The sequence below is a fragment of the Rana temporaria genome, chromosome 2 (assembly GCF_905171775.1).
Source record: "Rana temporaria chromosome 2, aRanTem1.1, whole genome shotgun sequence".
NCBI lineage: Eukaryota > Metazoa > Chordata > Amphibia > Anura > Ranidae > Rana > Rana temporaria.
In genome coordinates this window covers 533,322,447-533,340,662 of record NC_053490.1, presented here as the reverse complement: position 1 = coordinate 533,340,662, position 18,216 = coordinate 533,322,447, and the positions used below count along the sequence as shown (strand labels likewise).

General features: G+C 48.6%; 1 protein-coding gene across 3 annotated transcripts in view; it reads right to left on the bottom strand.

Moving 5' to 3' along the window:
- The window catches only part of LOC120928070 (spindle and centriole-associated protein 1-like), a 43,878-nt gene that overhangs the window by 9,959 nt on the left and 15,703 nt on the right, over window positions 1–18,216 (bottom strand). For all 3 annotated transcript variants that reach the window (XM_040339157.1, XM_040339159.1, XM_040339158.1), the window contains exons 8-13: window positions 16,981–17,121; window positions 15,222–15,484; window positions 14,446–14,577; window positions 13,042–13,177; window positions 10,223–10,384; window positions 589–989 (exon numbers count right to left, since the gene is read on the bottom strand). In XM_040339157.1, coding sequence (XP_040195091.1) covers window positions 589–989; window positions 10,223–10,384; window positions 13,042–13,177; window positions 14,446–14,577; window positions 15,222–15,484; window positions 16,981–17,121 — 1,235 coding nt within the window. The remainder of the gene's footprint in view (window positions 1–588; window positions 990–10,222; window positions 10,385–13,041; window positions 13,178–14,445; window positions 14,578–15,221; window positions 15,485–16,980; window positions 17,122–18,216) is intronic.

Genomic DNA, 18,216 nt, shown 5'->3' with positions numbered 1-18,216 from the left:
GGTCAGTGCTGTAGAGGGGGGGGGGGTTATGTAAAGAGGGGTCAGTGCTGTAGAGGGGGGGTTATGAAAAGAGGGGTCAGTGCTGTAGAGGGGGGGTTATGAAAAGAGGGGTCAGTGCTGTAGAGGGCGGGTTATGAAAAGAGGGGTCGGTGCTGTAGAGGGGGGGTTATGAAAAGAGGGGTCAGTGCTGTAGAGGGGGGGGGGGGTTGTAAAGAGGGGTCAGTGCTGTAGAGGGAGGGGGGTCAGTGCTGTAGGGGGGGTGAGAATGGGGCAGTGGACATTAATGTTGAGGGGAAACAGATGTGAAGAAGTGGGGGACTGAGGACATGGATGGAGGGAGCGGTGATTGGAAGGATCTGAGACATTGCGCAAACATTTAATTCGAACCGCTGCTAGAATAACATTTTACTGATCGGACCTCCATGAATTTGAATTCAATACTCCTGATGTGAAGGAAAAACATTGCAACCATTCACAATTTTTTCTGTGCTTTCACGTATTCTAGGTTGGTGACAGGGTTCCTAGAAGCTTTCTTTTAGGACAGGTTAGGTAATACTCTGCTGTGACCACTAGGTGTCAGTGTCTTACCTTAGTCTCAGCACTGTTCTGGGTGGTGGCTCCGCTATCGGCAGGCTTTACCAGGCCGGGGCTTAAAGCCACATTACAGCCAAACTGTTTCAGTCGGGCTTTTAATACATTATTCTGAAAAGTCATTTCTGCCATACGGGCTGCGATGCTGTCATTACACAGGGAGGTGTCGTCTGTCACCGACTGCTGCTCTCTATGATATTCATCATCCTGGAGGTCCCTGGGGGATGGGTGGGAGGACTGAGAAGAGGTAACAGAGGCTGAACTCTGCCCTTTCCTCCCCGGATCCTGGGGCATTCCCGTTCTCCGCTCCGCGGTAGAAGAGTCAGTCTCTGCAATGTCTTTAGATAGGGGGCGCTCTATCACCGTCCCTGTAGAAGACCTCAGAGCTGCATTCTGTACTGTGAGAAAGGAAAGGAGGAGGAATTATTTCTTCATTTAGACATTTTTCATTATTATTTTTTAGGTACTTATATAGCGCCGTCAATTTACGCAGCGCTTTACATATACATTGTACAGTCACATCGGTCCCACCCTCGAGGAGCTTTCACTCTAAGGTCCCGAACTCACATTCATATACTGGGGACAATTTTTATACAGAAGCCAATTAACCGACCAGCATGTCTTTCATGCTTTAAAGCGGGGGTTCACCCTTAGAGGGCACTTTTTCCCCTTCGCTTCATGCTCGTTTTGTCTAGGGGAATCGGCTATTTGTTTTAAAATATGATCCGTACTTACCCGTTTACGAGATGCATCCTCTCCGTCGCTTCCGGGTATGGGCTGTGGGAATGGGCGTTCCTTCTTGATTGACAGGCTTCCGAGAGGCTTCCGACGGTCGCATCCATCGCGTCACGATTTTCCGAAAGAAGCCGAACGTCGGTGCGCAGGCGCAGTATAGAGCCGCACCGACGTTCGGCTTCTTTCGGCTACGAGTGACGCGATGGATGCGACCGTCGGAAGCCTCTCGGAAGAATGTCAATCAAGAAGGAACGCCCGCTCCCGAAGACCCATACCCGGAAGCGACGGAAGAAGATGCAGCTCGAAAACGGGTAAGTACTGCTCATATTTTAATACAAATAGCCGATTCCCCTAGACAAAACGAGCAGGAAGCTAAGGGGAGAAAAAATTTTTTTTAACAAATGGGTGAACTCCCGCTTTAAGGACGTGTGTTGGGGGCGTGGCCTGGAACGGCATGTGAGAGGACGTAGCTCTCACAGCTCCTGACCTCGATCCGGTACCGATCCTCCCTCAGCCAAACTACGGACCGGTAACGGTTATATGCTGACCCCAGCTGATCCCGGGACCTCGGGGGAACCTCCGCCAGCTCTCTGCACGAGGGGAATGGTCAGGAAAGTACTTTCTGAGCCGGGTCCCGAAATCCAAGATGGCGCCGCCGCGCTCTCTGTGAAGGGGACTCCTCGTGGCGCTGACAGAATGAAGGAGCACGGACCCAAGCAGCAGAAGTCTCAGGGTAAGGAAGCACCTAGAGACATGCTATACTTCACTCAGAAGTTGAACGGACTGGCGGGGGCTGATAGTGGTGGACGCCCTGGGCACACTGACTCTGACAGGCATGAAACACAGGCCTTGGCGGCCATCTTTGCCGAGCACAGTGGAGGAGAGGAGAATGATCTGCCTGACCCGGGGGCCCAGGGCTCAGGGGATAATGATACACCTGTGGCTACCCAACCCACACTGGCTGACATATTAAGGGCTGTTAATTTGGGCAATGCCTCCGTAAACACCGTCAGGGAAGAATTGTCATTGATGAGACAGGACTTTCAGAAAATGAGGGAGCGCACCACGGCTGTGGAGAGCAGGGTGAGCGAGGTAGAAGACCGCCTGACCCCCATAGAGCGAGAGGCCAAAGCCGCATATCAACTGGCGAGGGAGGCCACTGACAGGGCGGAAGATTTTGAAAATCGCCTTAGAAGGAATAACGTGCGCATTGTCGGTCTCCCTGAGAAGGTAGAGGGTAGAGATCCCACGGCCTATGTGGAGGGCTGGTTGTTGGACATATTTGGGAAGAATACCTTCTCTCCCCTATTTGCAGTGGAACGTGCTCACCGAGTGCCAGCTCGCCCTCCCCAGCCGGGGGGGCCACCCAGGCCGATGCTGGCGAAACTATTGCATTACAGAGATAGAGAAACAGTGCTACGCCAGGCAAGAGAAAGGGCTAATATTCAACATAATGGGACCAGGGTGTCCTTCTATCCTGACTTCTCGGCGGAGGTGCAGAGACGCAGAGCCAAGTTCTTTGATGTGAAACGCAGACTTCGGCAGCTGCAACTACCATACGCCATGTTATACCCGGCTAAGCTGCGGGTGATAGTGGAGGGGCAGGCGCAGTTTTTTGAGTCCCCTAATGACGCAGCTAACTGGCTAGATCGGAACGAGCAACCCCTGAGACGACGACTACGAGAGGGAGCAGAGGAGGGATAGTGATGCCCAGGCCCATAGCGGGACACCGAGACAACTATGGAAAGTGGGACACCACGTTTGGATGGAGACATTGTGTGGTATGTTTATCTAGTTAACCTCTGGCTGAGGGAAAATATATTGCTACAGATCAAGACGAGAGCTTCAGAAATCTTTAATGGCGAATCTACAACACGTGACTTGTTCTGGCCTCCGAAGTTTGAATGAGAGGCCTTGTGCCGGTCTTGCCCTGTTGGCAGGATCCAGAGCAGCAGAGTTGATTTGGGCAGCGGTTTGCGCCCTTTGCTTTTTTTTTCTTTTACTTCTTTTTTTTCAGCTTTTGGAAAGGTGGTTCTACAGAACGAATATTGCAACAATCAACATGAGCAACATGAAGCCCTGGTGGTTATTTTTGCTGTTTTTGTCACCGGGCACATGGTCTGATGGAGTCTTGGTCCTAATGGAGGTACATTTGCTCGTTACTAACTTTTCTTTTTATACATGGCAGAGGTACCTATAGTGTCGTGGAATGTGAGAGGACTTCAATCCCCGCTTAAGAGAACTATGATACGCATGTGCCTTAAAAAGTTTCTACCAGGGATTTTTTGTTTCCAGGAAACGCATCTCACAGTGGACACTATTTGCTGCTTACGGTATAACTGGGTGTCTAAAGCGTACCACTCCACTCACACCTCCTACTCCAGGGGGGTGAGTGTTTTGGTACATGGCTCCCTGGACTATCAGGAATTGGATAATAGCATTGACACGGAGGGGCGATATGTTTTTCTCTATTGCAGGTTGGGGGATTTGACGTGTATTCTTGCATGTGTGTATGTACCCCCCCCTTTCGCGGCGACGGTGCTGCGGGCGCTGATTGCCTACTTGGATGGCAAGCCTGAGGTACCGTTGCTGGTGATCGGGGACTTCAATTGCTGCTTGGACCCTGCGGTGGATAGACACCCGGCAGTAGGAGCCTCTGCCCTCTCCAGGGGTACCCCCCTGGCGCGGTTGTTGCAAGAGGTGGGCTGGGTGGATGTCTGGCGGCAGCGGAATCCAGGTGTGAAGCAATACTCATGCTTTTCTAAATCGCATGGCAGCCTGTCTAGGATTGACCTGGGGGTGGGAAACGCACACATGCTTCCGTATGTCTCTAAAATGGAGTATAGACCTCGCAGCGTATCTGACCATTCCCCATTGATCGTGCATTTGGTGGTTTCTCAACCCACTGAGCTCCCTAAGGCCCCCTGGAAATTCAATGCCTTTTGGCTAAAACTATTTGACTCTCCTGAGACTATAGAGGAAAGTGTGCGTGGGTTCTTTACTGCTCAGGATCCACAGGGCTCTTGTGTACAACAGTGGGAGGCTTTTAAACTGTTCCTGAAAAGGGTCTTGGTAACTGAAATCAACAAGGTCAAGAAGGCCTCATCTGCGTTTCTGTTGGAGCTGGAGGGGAGGGTGGAGGCTCTGGAGGGGCAGTTTGTCCTGGACCCCTCTGACTTGGCCAGGGAGGAGTGGCAGGCCGCTCAATCTGCTTATGAGCGGGTGCTTTCCTCTGGGGCCGAAAAAAAGAGATTTTTCTCTAAGCAAGCGTTTTTTGAAGAGGGGGAGAAAACGGGCCGCATGCTAGCGCGTATAGCAAATTCACAGCAGAGGTCTCCAGCTATAGGGGCCATAAAATCCAAAGTTGGGCCCATTGTTAGTACACCCGAACTTATCATGAAGGAATTGGCGGGGTTCTATGAAGAACTGTACCGCCCTGGTACTGCCTACGTGGCGGCTGATCTGGAACAGTACTTGGGTGGCTTGACGTTCCCTCGGTTGACGGTAGAGCAGAAAGCGGGGTTGGAGGCGCCCCTTACTGTGGAGGAACTTCAGGAGGCGGTGGGACTATTTCCTAACTGTAAGGCACCGGGGGAGGATGGGATTCCCATCGAGGTTTACAAACAACACGCGGAAGTTTTGCTGCCACGGCTGCTACGGGTGTTTAATGCGGCACTGGGGGAAGGAGTACTTCCGCCCTCCATGGCAAAAGCAAATATTGTTTTGCTTCTTAAACCGGGCAAAGATCCGGTTGAACCAGGGTCCTACAGGCCAATTTCATTGCTGCAATGTGACATAAAGATCTTGGCAAAGGTCTTGGCACTGAGATTGAACACTGTCATAACGTCCCTGGTGCACGGAGATCAGGCGGGGTTTATGCCGAATAAGTCCACTGCCATCAACTTGCGGAGGTTGTTTCTAAACATGCAGTCTGACGCGGATAATGTAGGACACAGGGCTTTGCTGTCTTTAGATGCGGCCAAGGCATTTGACAGCATTGACTGGAACTACTTGTGGGAGGTGTTGGCGCGATTCGGGTTTGGTGAGAAATACATAGCATGGGTCCGTCTACTGTACAGTCGTCCGGAGGCAGCTATCAGGGCCTTCGGGTGTCTGTCCCCTGGCTTCGCGTTGGGAAGAGGGACGAGGCAGGGATGCCCGCTGTCCCCTCTCCTCTTCGCGTTGGCCATTGAGCCCCTGGCCATGGAGATTAGGGCCAATCCGGGTATAGTAGGGTTTTGTTATGGCCCCCTGCAGGAGAAGGTGATGCTCTATGCAGATGACACCTTGCTTATGTTGGGAGACACTGATGCATCTCTGAGGGAGGCCATGGCAACCATTATACGATTCAGGGGGTACTCTGGCCTACAGATTAACTGGTCGAAGTCGGCCCTGCTATTGTTAGATGGGGAGGCCACACAAACAGTGACATCGTCCTGCCCTATACCGGTCACGACTTCCTTCAAATACCTCGGGATTTATGTAACGGCCAACCCCAGGGATTTTAGCCATTTGAACATATCCCCCCTGCTCCAGAGGTTCCGAGAAAGGGTCAAGTCATGGAACAATCTCCGTATCTCGGTGGCGGGTAAGATAAACCTAGTAAAGATGATATTAATGCCGCAGCTGCTTTATTGTCTCTACAACGCCCCGGTGGTGATCCCTTTAAAAATCTTTAGAATAGTGAATTCTATCTTCCGGTCCTTGATCTGGAAGAATAAGACGCCAAGAATTAAACTTGAACATCTTCAGAGACCCAAGGATAATGGCGGGCTGGCGTTGCCCAACCCGTGGTTGTACTACCTTGCGGCGCAATTGCAACACCTGGTGGGGTGCTTCGGGAGGGAGCCGACTGGTTCCTCTGGAGCACTGATGCTACACACGGTGGGGGATGGGCCCATCCCCATGGCACTTGAGGCCCTGGCTTTCGCCAAACCTAATAAGAAATATCCCACGTATAATCTTATACAAAAGGTATGGAACAAATGCAAATATGTACAGCAAGCTGATGGATACACTGACTACAGCCCCCTATGGCATAATGATACTTATACAGAACTGGCTAAATTACAGATTGGTGGTGGGTGGAAAAGTCATGGGGTTACACACATTAAACATGTATTTAGACACGGGAGGCTCAGGCCATTCGCAGATTTGCGGGTGGAATATGGGCTACCATCTTCGATGCTTTTTCAATATATGCAGCTTCAGCACGCAGTGAGGGCCCAGAGTAGGTCATCTGAGTGGCATCTGTCGCCGACTCCGGTGTTTAGTCTCCTGGGTGATGCTGTGTCCTCGAAGGGATTTATTTCTGAATGTTACGCCATCCTACTACAATACTTCTTGGGACAGCATCCAGTCATGGTAAGGGAAAAGTGGGAGAGGGACGTGGGGCAATTGGATGGAGAACAATGGGAGGAGATATTTCAGGGGGTGAGTTCCTGCTCACTGAATGTGGCTCAGCGACTCACTCAGCTATACATTATCTTTAGGGTGTATTACACGCCGCGCAGGTTACAATTGATGGGAATGCAGACGGATGATGTGTGTACTAGATGCAAGCGTGACCACGGGGACCTCATACACCTCCTGTGGAGATGTCCCAAACTGCACAAGTATTGGTCTGAGGTGACGAGTACTATTAATTCTGTTTTTGGGGTATCCATGCCTGTGGACCCCAGGGTTGGTTTACTGGGGGTGCTGGAGGAACATGTTGAAGAGGTGTACACGAGGGAGGCGGTGCAAAGGGCGTTGTTCCAGGCCAGAAAATTGATTATGACACACTGGAAATCTGAGACCCCTCCGACTTTAAGGGAGTGGATTGATAGGATGGGTGAAATGCTACGTATGGAGAAACTCATTTACCAACACAGGGGAAGCAATCGTAAATTTGAAAACCTCTGGGCTCCGTGGCTGGATACACCGGGGCTTTCACCGGTGGATCTGGTTATGGATAGATTGCTGGGAGCGCATGTGGGATAAATGTTATAATTCGGGGAAATGTATACTGGGGGGGTGAGAGAAATGCCATGTGACTGCAGTGCCCGGCTGGGACTGGTCGATGAGAAATGTATTCCTGGTTTTGCTGTGTAATATTGAATGCCATAAGCTGTATACCACCTTTTCATCTTCATCAATAAAAACTTTTTTTTGTTGGATTAAAAAAAAAAAAGGACGTGTGTTGGACACATAGGCCTGGATTCAGATAGGAGTTACGACGGCGTATCTCCAGATACGCCGTCGTATCTCTGAGTGCGGGCCGTCGTATCTATGCGCCCGATTCGTAGAATCAGTTACGCATAGATTTCCCCAAGATCCGACCTGCGTAAGTATCTTACACCGTCGTATCTTAGGCTGCATATTTACGCTGGACGCTAGGTGGCGCTTCCGTAGATTTACGCGAGGAATATGCAAATTAGGTAGATACGCCGATTCAGAAACGTACGTCCGCCCGGCGCATTTTTTTACGTCGTTTACGTTAGGCTTTTTCCGGTGTAAAGTTACCCCTCATACAGCAGGGGTAAATCATGTTAAGTATGGACGTCTGAAATGACCGAACAGCATCGTATTTTACGTCGTTTACGTAAGTCGTTCGCAAATAGGGCTGTACGTAAGTTACGTTCATGTCGAAAGCATTGACAGTTTGCGGCGTAAATTTTGAGCATGCACACTTGGAAACGTTCGCATGCGCCGTTCGTAAAAAACGTCAAATATGTGGGGTCACATGTCATTTAAATAACACGCCCACATCATCCACATTTGAATTAGGCGGGCTTACGCCGGACCACATACGCTACGCCGCCGTAACTTAGGGCGCAAGTTCTTTCTGAATACGGAACTTGCACCCTAATTAACGGCGGCGTAACGTATCTGAGATACGTTACGCCCGCCGATAGATACACAATTGTATCTGAATCCGGGCCACATCCTCTAAATGAAGCTGCTTATATTTTGCTTTCCCTGGTTATTTCTCCCCCCCCCCCAACATGCTGATGACAATTTAAATAAAACCTATACATTGTTTTCATTACATTCCTTATAGTGATGCCATGAATTATAAATCCCTGCGCTGCCGAAACTGAAAATGTAAGACGCACTTGTCCGAAAACCAAAATGGACAGTTTTTGTCCAAATTTTACATTTTGTTAAAAATTTGAATTTATTTTATGTTTTTGCATCAATGTCAATGGGATGTAATTTTGCATCAACGTTGATTTTGAATTGGAGTCAATGGGCCAGATTCAGGTAGCAATTGCGCCTGCGTAACCATAGTTACGCAGCGCAATTGCTGACTTGCGCCGGCGTAACGAGTGCTCCTGATTCAGAGAACTCGTTACGCCGACTGCAGCCTAAGATCTGCGCGGCATAAGGCTCTTATGCCACGCAGATTTTAGGCTGCATTCTTGCGTTGACCGCTAGGGGGCGCTCCCATTGTGATCAGCGTATAGTATGCAAATTGCATACTACCAACTGATTCACAAAGTTGCGCGGGCCCTGCGTACGCAAGGTACGGAGTTTCCGTACGGCGTCTTTAGCGTAAGGCTGCCCCTTCTAACAGTAGGGGCAGCCAATGCTAAAGTATACCCGCCCTTCCCGCATCGTGAAATTTGAATTTCACGCCGTTTGCGTAAGTGATATGTGAATGGCGCTGGACGCCATTCACATTGAAGCAAATTACGTCCTTGCGACGTCATTTGCCGCAATGCACGTCGGGAAAGTTTCCAGACGGAGCATGCGCTGTACGCTCGGCCTAATTTAAATGATTCCCGCCCCCGGCGGGATCATTTACATTGCGCGCGCTTACGCCGGGCAATTTTGCCGGCACGCCCTCGCAATTTACGGAGCTACTGCTCCGTGAATCGAGGGCAGCGCAAAATATTTGAGTGGGCGCAGGGCAAAATCGTTGCCCTGTGCCTCCGCAAATAAAGCGCAACTCGTACCTGAATCTGAGCCAATGGTTTTACCTTTCAGCCCCGGATCACACTGCTGCGACTTATGTGACTTGCTACACAAAGTCAAACACATTCATTTCAATTGGTGCCGTCCTAATGTGACTCAAGTCGCAGCAACCAAAAAAAAAAAAAAAAAGGGGGGGGGGGCCCCCCATACCGGATCCCTGCCCCCATATACGTGGATCTCTGCCCTGCCACATACGTGGATCCCTGAACTGCCCCCATATACGTGGATCACTGCCACCATACGCGAATCCCTGCCCTGCCACCATAAGTGGATCCCTTCCCGCATATGTGGATGCCTGCCATGCCCCTATACCTGGCACTGAAACCAATGATGGGGCACTATTCCTCCCACTGACACCAATGATGGGGCACTATTCCTTCCATTCATACCAATGATGGGGCACTATTCCTCCCACTGACACCAATGATGGGGCACTATTCCTTCCATTCATACCAATGATGGGGCACTATTCCTCCCACTGACACCAATGATGGGGCACTATTTCTTCCATTCATACCAATGATGGGGCACTATTCCTCCCACTGACACCAATGATGGGGCACTATTCCTTCCATTCATACCAATGATGGGGCACTATTCCTCCCACTGACACCAATGATGGGGCACTATTCTTCCCACTGACACCAACGATGGGGCACTATTCCTCCTCCTACTGACCACCGATGCCATTTTTCCTACCCCTACCACCGCCAAGCCTTACTCCCACTGACACTGGGACATTTTCCACTCTCGCTGGCCACAGTCCGGCCCTCCTAAAGTTTGAAGGACAGCCAACTGGCCCTTTGTTTATGAAGTTTGAAGTTTTTATGAAATTTGGAGCCCCCTGATGTAGACTGAACATCGCTGCCACCACCTTAGATCTGCCCATGTGTAAGAAGACGTATTTATTCGGATTGGTCATACACCGGGTACATACATGACAACTGCTCTTCGTACTCCTTCCGGGATCTCTGCCGGGGGGGAGACAACAAGATGGCCGGCTGAAAACCAAGCTGACTGCCCACATCCACGCCGTGTTCTACAGGTTTGCCTCTAGGGGGAGCCGGAGAGTTCTTTTCTTCCTTCACATCTTGCAGGTCTATGAAAAGTATTAGGAGAATGTAAAGGGTGCATCATAGATTAAAAAATAGAGAATAAAACAATATTAAAATAACTAAATAAAAAATTTAAATATTTTAATTAATAAAAATAAATAATAATAAAAAAAAAAAAATTATGAACAAGCCTCCAATTAACAATCCTGGCTTTATAAAGAAAGTATTGATTTTTCTTTCGAATACATGTTACTTTAGAGGCAGTTTGTTACAAGCACAGCAATAAATGTAAAATAAAATAATGGAAGCCCTGATCACATAGAAGTACAATGGAGAGGATGGGGGGAGGGGATACACGATGTACCTTTCCTCCACATCGGTCACACTTCACACCAACACATCCGTATCGAGTAAAAGGAGCTCCGCTGGCACTTTACTGGAAAGCTAAAGCGGCAGAACGTATTGCGCCCCATTACCAGTGTCAGCAAAATCCATACGCAACTGAGTGAGACAGACGACCCGACACGAGAAACCGCCAATATCCTCCCAGCAAATACAACGGAGATCTCTCACTATTCAAGATCTACCGAACCGCTTCCATACCGGGCACCTTCACCCCCCTTCCATAGCGGGCACCTTCACCCCCCCCTTCCATACCGGGCACCTTCACCCCCCCCTTCCATACCGGGCACCTTCACCCCCCCTTCAATACCGGGCACCTTCACCCCCCCCATTCCATACCGGGCACCTTCACCCCCCACTTCCATACCGGGCACCTTCACCCCCCCTTCCATATCGGGCACCTTCACCCCCCCTTCCATATCGGGCACCTTCACCCCCCCTTCCATATCGGGCACCTTCACCCCCCCTTCCATACCAGGCACCTTCACCCCCCCCTTCCATATCGGGCACCTTCACCCCCCCCTTCCATATCGGGCACCTTCACCCCCCACTTCCATATCGGGCACCTTCACCCCCCCTTCCATATCGGGCACCTTCACCCCCCCCTTCCATATCGGGCACCTTCACCCCCCCTTCCATATCGGGCACCTTCACCCCCCCCATTCCATACCGGGCACCTTCACCCCCCCTTCCATAACGGGCACCTTCACCCCCCCTTCCATAACGGGCACCTTCACCCCTTCCATGTCAGGCAACTTCGCCCCCAAAAAAAACAACCTTTAGAAAGTAGACAGCCCAAAGTAGTTAGTAAGAGGTATGGCAATTTTTGTCAGAATAATTTTGAAAATAAAGATATTGTTTTTTTCCCAAATTCCCCCCCCCCCCCACATTCTGTTACCAGTACAGTACAAAATCATCATATAATGGGTGTGGGAGTGATCAGGGACACTGACTGGTGACAGTGTGTAAAAAAAACAAAAAAAAAAAAAACTTTTTTTAAAATTATTATATATATTTTTTTAACACACTGCAACCATTACAGTATAGCGTTTATAGCTGTGTAAATTCCAGTGTGTGTGTATATATATATATACACACACACATACATACATACATACACACACACACACTGGAATTTACACAGCTATAAACGCTATACTGTAATGGTTGCAGTGTTAGAAAAAATATATATATATTACTCTTTTTAAATATAAATATATATATATATATTAGTTTGTAGACTCTATAAAAAAAACTTTCACGCAAACCAAGAACATGCACTTTGTTTGCCATAGACATGTAGCATAATACATTTTGACCTAAATACAGTATATAAGAAATGTGATTTTATTGGATATGTTTTATAGACCGAAATAGAAAATTGTTTTTCTTTTCAAAATTTTGTGTCTTTTTTTGTTTATATTGTATAATAACATTTTTTGGTGATCAAATACCTCCTAAAGAAAGCTCTATGTGTAAGAACTGAATGATATAAATGTTATTTGTGTACAGTGTTGCGTGACCGCTCAATTATTTAAAAGTAGCGCAGTGCTGAATAGAAAAAAAAAATGGCCTGGCCATGAAGGGGGGTAAATCCTTTCGGAGGGAAAGTGGTTAAAGGGGTTGTAAAGGTTTGTTTTTTATTTTCTAAATTGGTTCCTTTAAGCTTGTGCATTGTTGGGTCACTTACCTTTTCCTTCCATTTCCCTTCTTTCTTTGTCTGAATGTCTCACTTCCTGTAAGCTTGCCCCCATCATCCGAGCCGTTCTGGTTGGGGGTTAGTCAGCGTGCTCGCCCCCTCCCTTGGGACCACATCCCTGCGGGGAGATAATGTGAACTTTCACAGCGTCTCCCCGCAGGGATGTAGTCCTAAGGGAGGGGGCGAGCACGCTGACTAACCCCCAACCAGAACGGCTCGGATGATGGGGGCAAGCTTACAGGAAGTGAGACATTCAGACAAAGAAAGAAGGGAAATGGAAGGAAAAGGTAAGTGACCCAACAATGCACGAGCTTAAAGAACCCATTTATAAAATAAAAAACAAACCTTTACAACCCCTCTCCAATGAGGGATCGCCAACACCTACAAGTTATGAGAAGGATTCCCGATGTTGGGGAAGGAAGCTCCAGAGGGGAAACTTGTATGTGCCGATCTCTCACCTCCGGATTCTTATTACCGATGTGTTTGGCCAATCAGTATGGAGAATTCTTTGTTACATTTTCTGTATTGTATTCTGTTCCCCCCCCTTGTATGAGAATCACCATAGAGGGGGGAGGGGAGGGGTCTATAGAAATAACTCACCGAGCTCAGTCACCATACTCAGCGATTGGCCAGACAATGAACCCGCCGAGGTTCTCCTCCGCTCCGGTTTAGGGGGAGGAGCTCTGTGTGTTTGTAGAGGAGAGGGGGAGGGGTCAGACATCACCTGCTGGCTGAGCTGGGAGGGAAGAGAACAAAGTCAAAGCAATCCGGAACAATTTTCATGTAAATTCTGCAGCCGGCAAATAATTCATTCAGAAGATATAGAATAATATTTCTCTATAGAAACCTTTCCTCCTGAAATACTCTGCGCTGCCAGAGGACTCCGCCCCTTCCTCTATCTCAGGGGCCTCCATACTTCTCAGTACGAGGGCCACAGAGTATAATTCACAAATATTCATGGGACACACAACAAATCTGTGCTATAAAATGAATGAATACAATTCAAATGAACACGCTCCAAGAACTAGCTTTACCCCAGAACCCCCATCACAGAATCCCCCCCATACATCAGGGTCCCCAGCAGAGACTCACCCCCTTACATAAGGGTCCCCAGCAAAGTCCCCCCTTACATCAGGGTCCCCAGCAGTCCCCACTTACATCAGGGTCCCCAGCAGAGTCCCCCCATACATCAGGGTCCCCAGCAAAGTCCCCCCTTACATCAGGGTCCCCAGCAGAGTCCCCCCTTACATCAGGGTCCCCAGCAGAGTCCCCCCTTACATCAGGGTCCCCAGCAGAGTCCCCCCCGTACATCAGGGTCCCCAGCAGAGTCCCCCCCGTACATCAGGGTCCCCAGCAGAGTCCCCCCCGTACATCAAGGTGCCCAGCAGAGTCCCCCCCGTACATCAGGGTCCCCAGCAGAGTCCCCCCCGTACATCAAGGTGCCCAGCAGAGTCCCCCCCGTACATCAGGGTGCCCAGCAGAGTCCCCCCCGTACATCAGGGTGCCCAGCAGAGTCCCCCCCTTACATCAGGGTCCCCAGCAGAGACTCACCCCCCCTTACATCAGGGTGCCCAGCAGAGTCCCCCCCTTACATCAGGGTTCCCAGCAAAGTCCCCCCGTACATCAGGGTCCCCAGAGTCCCCCCCCTTACATCAGGGTCCCCAGCAGAGACCCACCCCCCTTACATCAAGGTCCCCAGCAGAGACTCACCCCCCCCCCATACATCAGGGTCCCCAGCAAAGTCCCCCCTTACATCAGGGTCCCCAGCAGAGACTCATCCCCCTTACATAAGGGTCCCCAGCAGAGCCCCCCCTCCTTACATCAGGGTCCCCAGCAGAGCCCACCCTCACATCAGGGTCCCCGGCGGGGAACCAGGAAAGATTAAAAAGCAGATTAAACTTTAAGCTTTAAAAGAACTCTGTAAATCTAGGCACTGATTAAATCACATGGGATATTCTCAACAAGTCCGGCTGGAATTTATAAAAGAATGAAATCTGAGATTACCGGAGACATAGAGAAGTTTTCCTTCATGGAGAGAATTTCAGCTGTAAGCGCATCGATCAGCAGCCTCTGCTCAGCGAACTCCTCCTGCAAACGCTGACGCTGCAGAATTTCCTGATGCAGCCGCCGGTCCCCCTGCAAGGATGAAATACGCCATAAAATGTCACATGACCTCCCATCAGAAATCTCACACAGCTCAAGCGTTCTATCCATTCACAGCGATTGATAATCGACGGGACAATCGATCAGCTCATCAAACTGTCCACTATGCTGTGCCTTACAAAGGGATCATTATTTGTATATAAAAAGCACATTTTACAAAAGTCATCAGTAGTACCGCATTTCCCCAAAAATAAGCCCTAGTAAAGTTCATGTAAAAAAATATATATAATTGTTTTACAAAACGGATTACAACAAAACTATGAAAATATTTTTTTTTCCCCCCTTCTAAATTTCGGTCTTTTGTTTCTTTAGCATCATAAAAATAAAAACCCCATTAGTCATTAAATACCACCAAAAGAAAGCTCTATTTGTGGGGGAAAAAAGATAAATATTTCATATTTGTACAGTGTTGTATGACTGCTCCATTGTTATTCAAAGTGCGACAGCGCTGAAAGCTAAAAATTGGCCTGGGCAGGAAGGGGGTAAACCCCCAGTAAGCAAGTGGTTAAGGTTTGATAAAAAAAACCTGGAAGCCGATTGGTTGCTATGCAGAGTTGCACCAGATTTGGCACGCTCCGGTATTAGTAAATCTCCCCCTGTGTGTGGTCAGGTCTTACCTCCTTTAGAGAACACACCAGCCGCCGTATGGAGCCGACAAGAGACATGGTGAAGCCCGTCAGCCCCAGAGCCTTTGGCAGGGTGTCCACCTCCCGGCCCGTCTGCCTCTCGTAGTCCTCCAAGTCCAGCTCTACTTCCTGCATCATCTGGCTCAGGACATCCAAACTGGACTGGCTGCAACTGGACATTTCACAAGCCGAGGCCGCAGAAACCGACTCCGCCCTGCGATGAGTGGGGGGGCGCGAGGAGCGTTTTTTCTTACCTTCAATAAAAACAGGAAAATTCACAAATCACAGTACAATGCAGAGGTTCTCTTTATAGAAAAACCATCGCTGCAAATTCAAAATCGGTTGAATCCTCCAGGGCAGTCTCTCAACTCCAGTCCTCAAGGCGCCCCCCAACAGGTCATGTTTTCAGGATTTCCCTCAGATGAAACAGCTGTGGTAATTACTAATTACTTTACTTGATCAAATCACCTGTGCAATGGGAAGCCTGAAAACATGACCTGTTGGGGCGCCTTAAGGACTGGAGTTGAGAAACACTTCTCCAGGGGACCAAGGGCCTTGAGGACAGGAGTTGCGAAACACTTCTCCAGGGGACCAAGGGCCTTGAGGACTGGAGTTGAGAAACACTGGTCTAGGGGACCAAGGGCTTTGAGGACTGGAGTTGAGAAACACTGGTCTAGGGGACCAAGGGCCTTGAGGACTGGAATTGAGATACACTGGTCTAGGGGACCAAGGGCCTTGAGGACTGGAATTGAGAAACACTGGTCTAGGGGACCAAGGGCCTTGAGGACTGGAATTGAGATACACTGGTCTAGGGGACCAAGGGCCTTGAGGACTGGAGTTGAGATACACTGGTCTAGGGGACCAAGGGCCTTGAGGACTGGAGTTGCGAAACACTTCTCCAGGGGACCAAGGGCTTGTACCATTTGATCCCTAATGATCCGCGGAGCTAGTTTGGTTGACAGTGTGCTACCCACCATCCCATCGCGGTTGGACTACACTGCTCAGCAGGAGATCTAAGTGACAGCGCTTGACGTGCTGAGACGAGTGCTGTCATTCAGAATTATATATATGGGCATTACCTAAAGTGGTACAGTGGAACCTCGGTTTGCGAGTAACGCGGTTAACGAACGTTTTGAATAACGAGCAACTTTTTTTTATTTTTTTTTATTCTGACTCGGTTTGCAAGTGTTGCCCCCCAAACGAGCAGAATTCAAGCTAATGTGTTTTCAGTACCACATTTGGCCAGAGGTGTGGGTGCGCCGGTGACACTTAGAACGGTTTGGAGCCGTTTCGGAAATACTCGGAATCACTCTGTCCGAGTGTTTCCGAGATCAGCCGAGCTGTCCCTGAGTATTTCTGAGGGTTTCCATGGCCCCGCACCCGGCCGTGACAGCTTTCGGCTTCATGGCCGGGCACGCACGGTGCATGCGCGAGTCGCGCTGCACTCTCGGAGTGGACAGGCGGTCTCCTGGGACCTGTCCCAGGAGATCGCCTAGAGGGAGGGGCTGCCTAAGGCGAGAGGAGGAGTCGCCTAGGCAGCCCCTGGGCGGAAGGAGGAAGTGGGACAGGAAGTCCAACTCCTAGCAAAGAAAAAAAAAAAAAGCTTTCACTTTCAGCTTTGAGATTTGATAGCTGTGCCCCCTTTGGGGGGAATTTCCCTCTATCTTGCCATGGGGAACAGGAAGTAAAGGTAAACCACCATAATATACATTTGTCTTGGTTCTCTCCGCTTGCACAATCTTTGGCTCACCTTTTGCCGCCACCCGGTGGTGATTTGGGGGGTTGGGGTTCAGTATTCTGCCAATTACACATTTTGGATCTTCAGGTTCTGCTTGCTCTTCCTCCGTCAGGCGGGTTTTGACCTTCCTTACAGCTGTGGTGGCATTTAACGCTGCAGAAAAATGTCAGAGCGTAAAAGATCTTCATTTATTTTTAGCTTCATAACCAACCGGCATACAACATTAACCCCTTCATGCCAAATGCACACACATACGCGGCCTCGTGGAAGTGGGCTTTTTTCTATGGGGTCACATAAATGCGTACCTCCTTTTGTGCCGAGAGTTCACCGCACAGCGCGCTCCCAGTACCACTACATACTAAAGAATGGGACCCGGGACTATCAGTTCTGGATCACCGGATCGCTGCGATAGCCTCCGATTGGCTATCACAGTGATGAGTCTCTGTGATGCCCGCCCCTTTGTTTTTCTTCCTTTTCTGAATGAAGAGAAGGATACATTTGGGTTGATTTATGAAAGGCAAATCCACTTTGCACTACAAGTGCACTTGGCAGTGCAGTTGCTGTAGATCTGAGGGAAAGATCTGCTGATTTTATCATCTAATCATGTACAAGCAAACAAATGCTGTATTTTCCTTGCATGTCCCCTTTCGTGAATAATCACCATTGTATCTTTCTCTTCTGGCAGGAGAAGAATTGTAAACAATCCAAATGTGTAAAAAAAAAAAAAAAAAAATAAATCGAACAAAAATGAAAAAGTATAAAAAAAAACAAACAAACAAACAAACAAACACACACACACACACACACACACACACAATCAAGGCTGCCAGGGTTATTGTTAGGGTCACAGTCAAAAAGGTTAGGGTCAGCATATTTTGTGTAGAATAAAATAAAAAAAACATTTTTAATAATTGGTGTCAGTGTGTTTTAGGCAGGGTAAAATGCAAAATACGCACCATTCTTTCTGGGCTGTACTACAGGTACAAACAACAACTAACATTCACATATATGTGGTATCACTGCAATCTTCAGGAGCAGGAGAATTAATTTTGGGTAGTTCTTTAGTAGTAAATTATAATAATGGCAAGAATATATATATTATTATTTTTATATATAATATATATCAAAAGCAAAATTGGGCCAAAATAGTAAAAAAAATTATATATAAATGTATGTATGTGTGTATATATATATATATATATATATAAAAAAATATATATATTTACTTTTTCGTTTTCCTTTGATGAT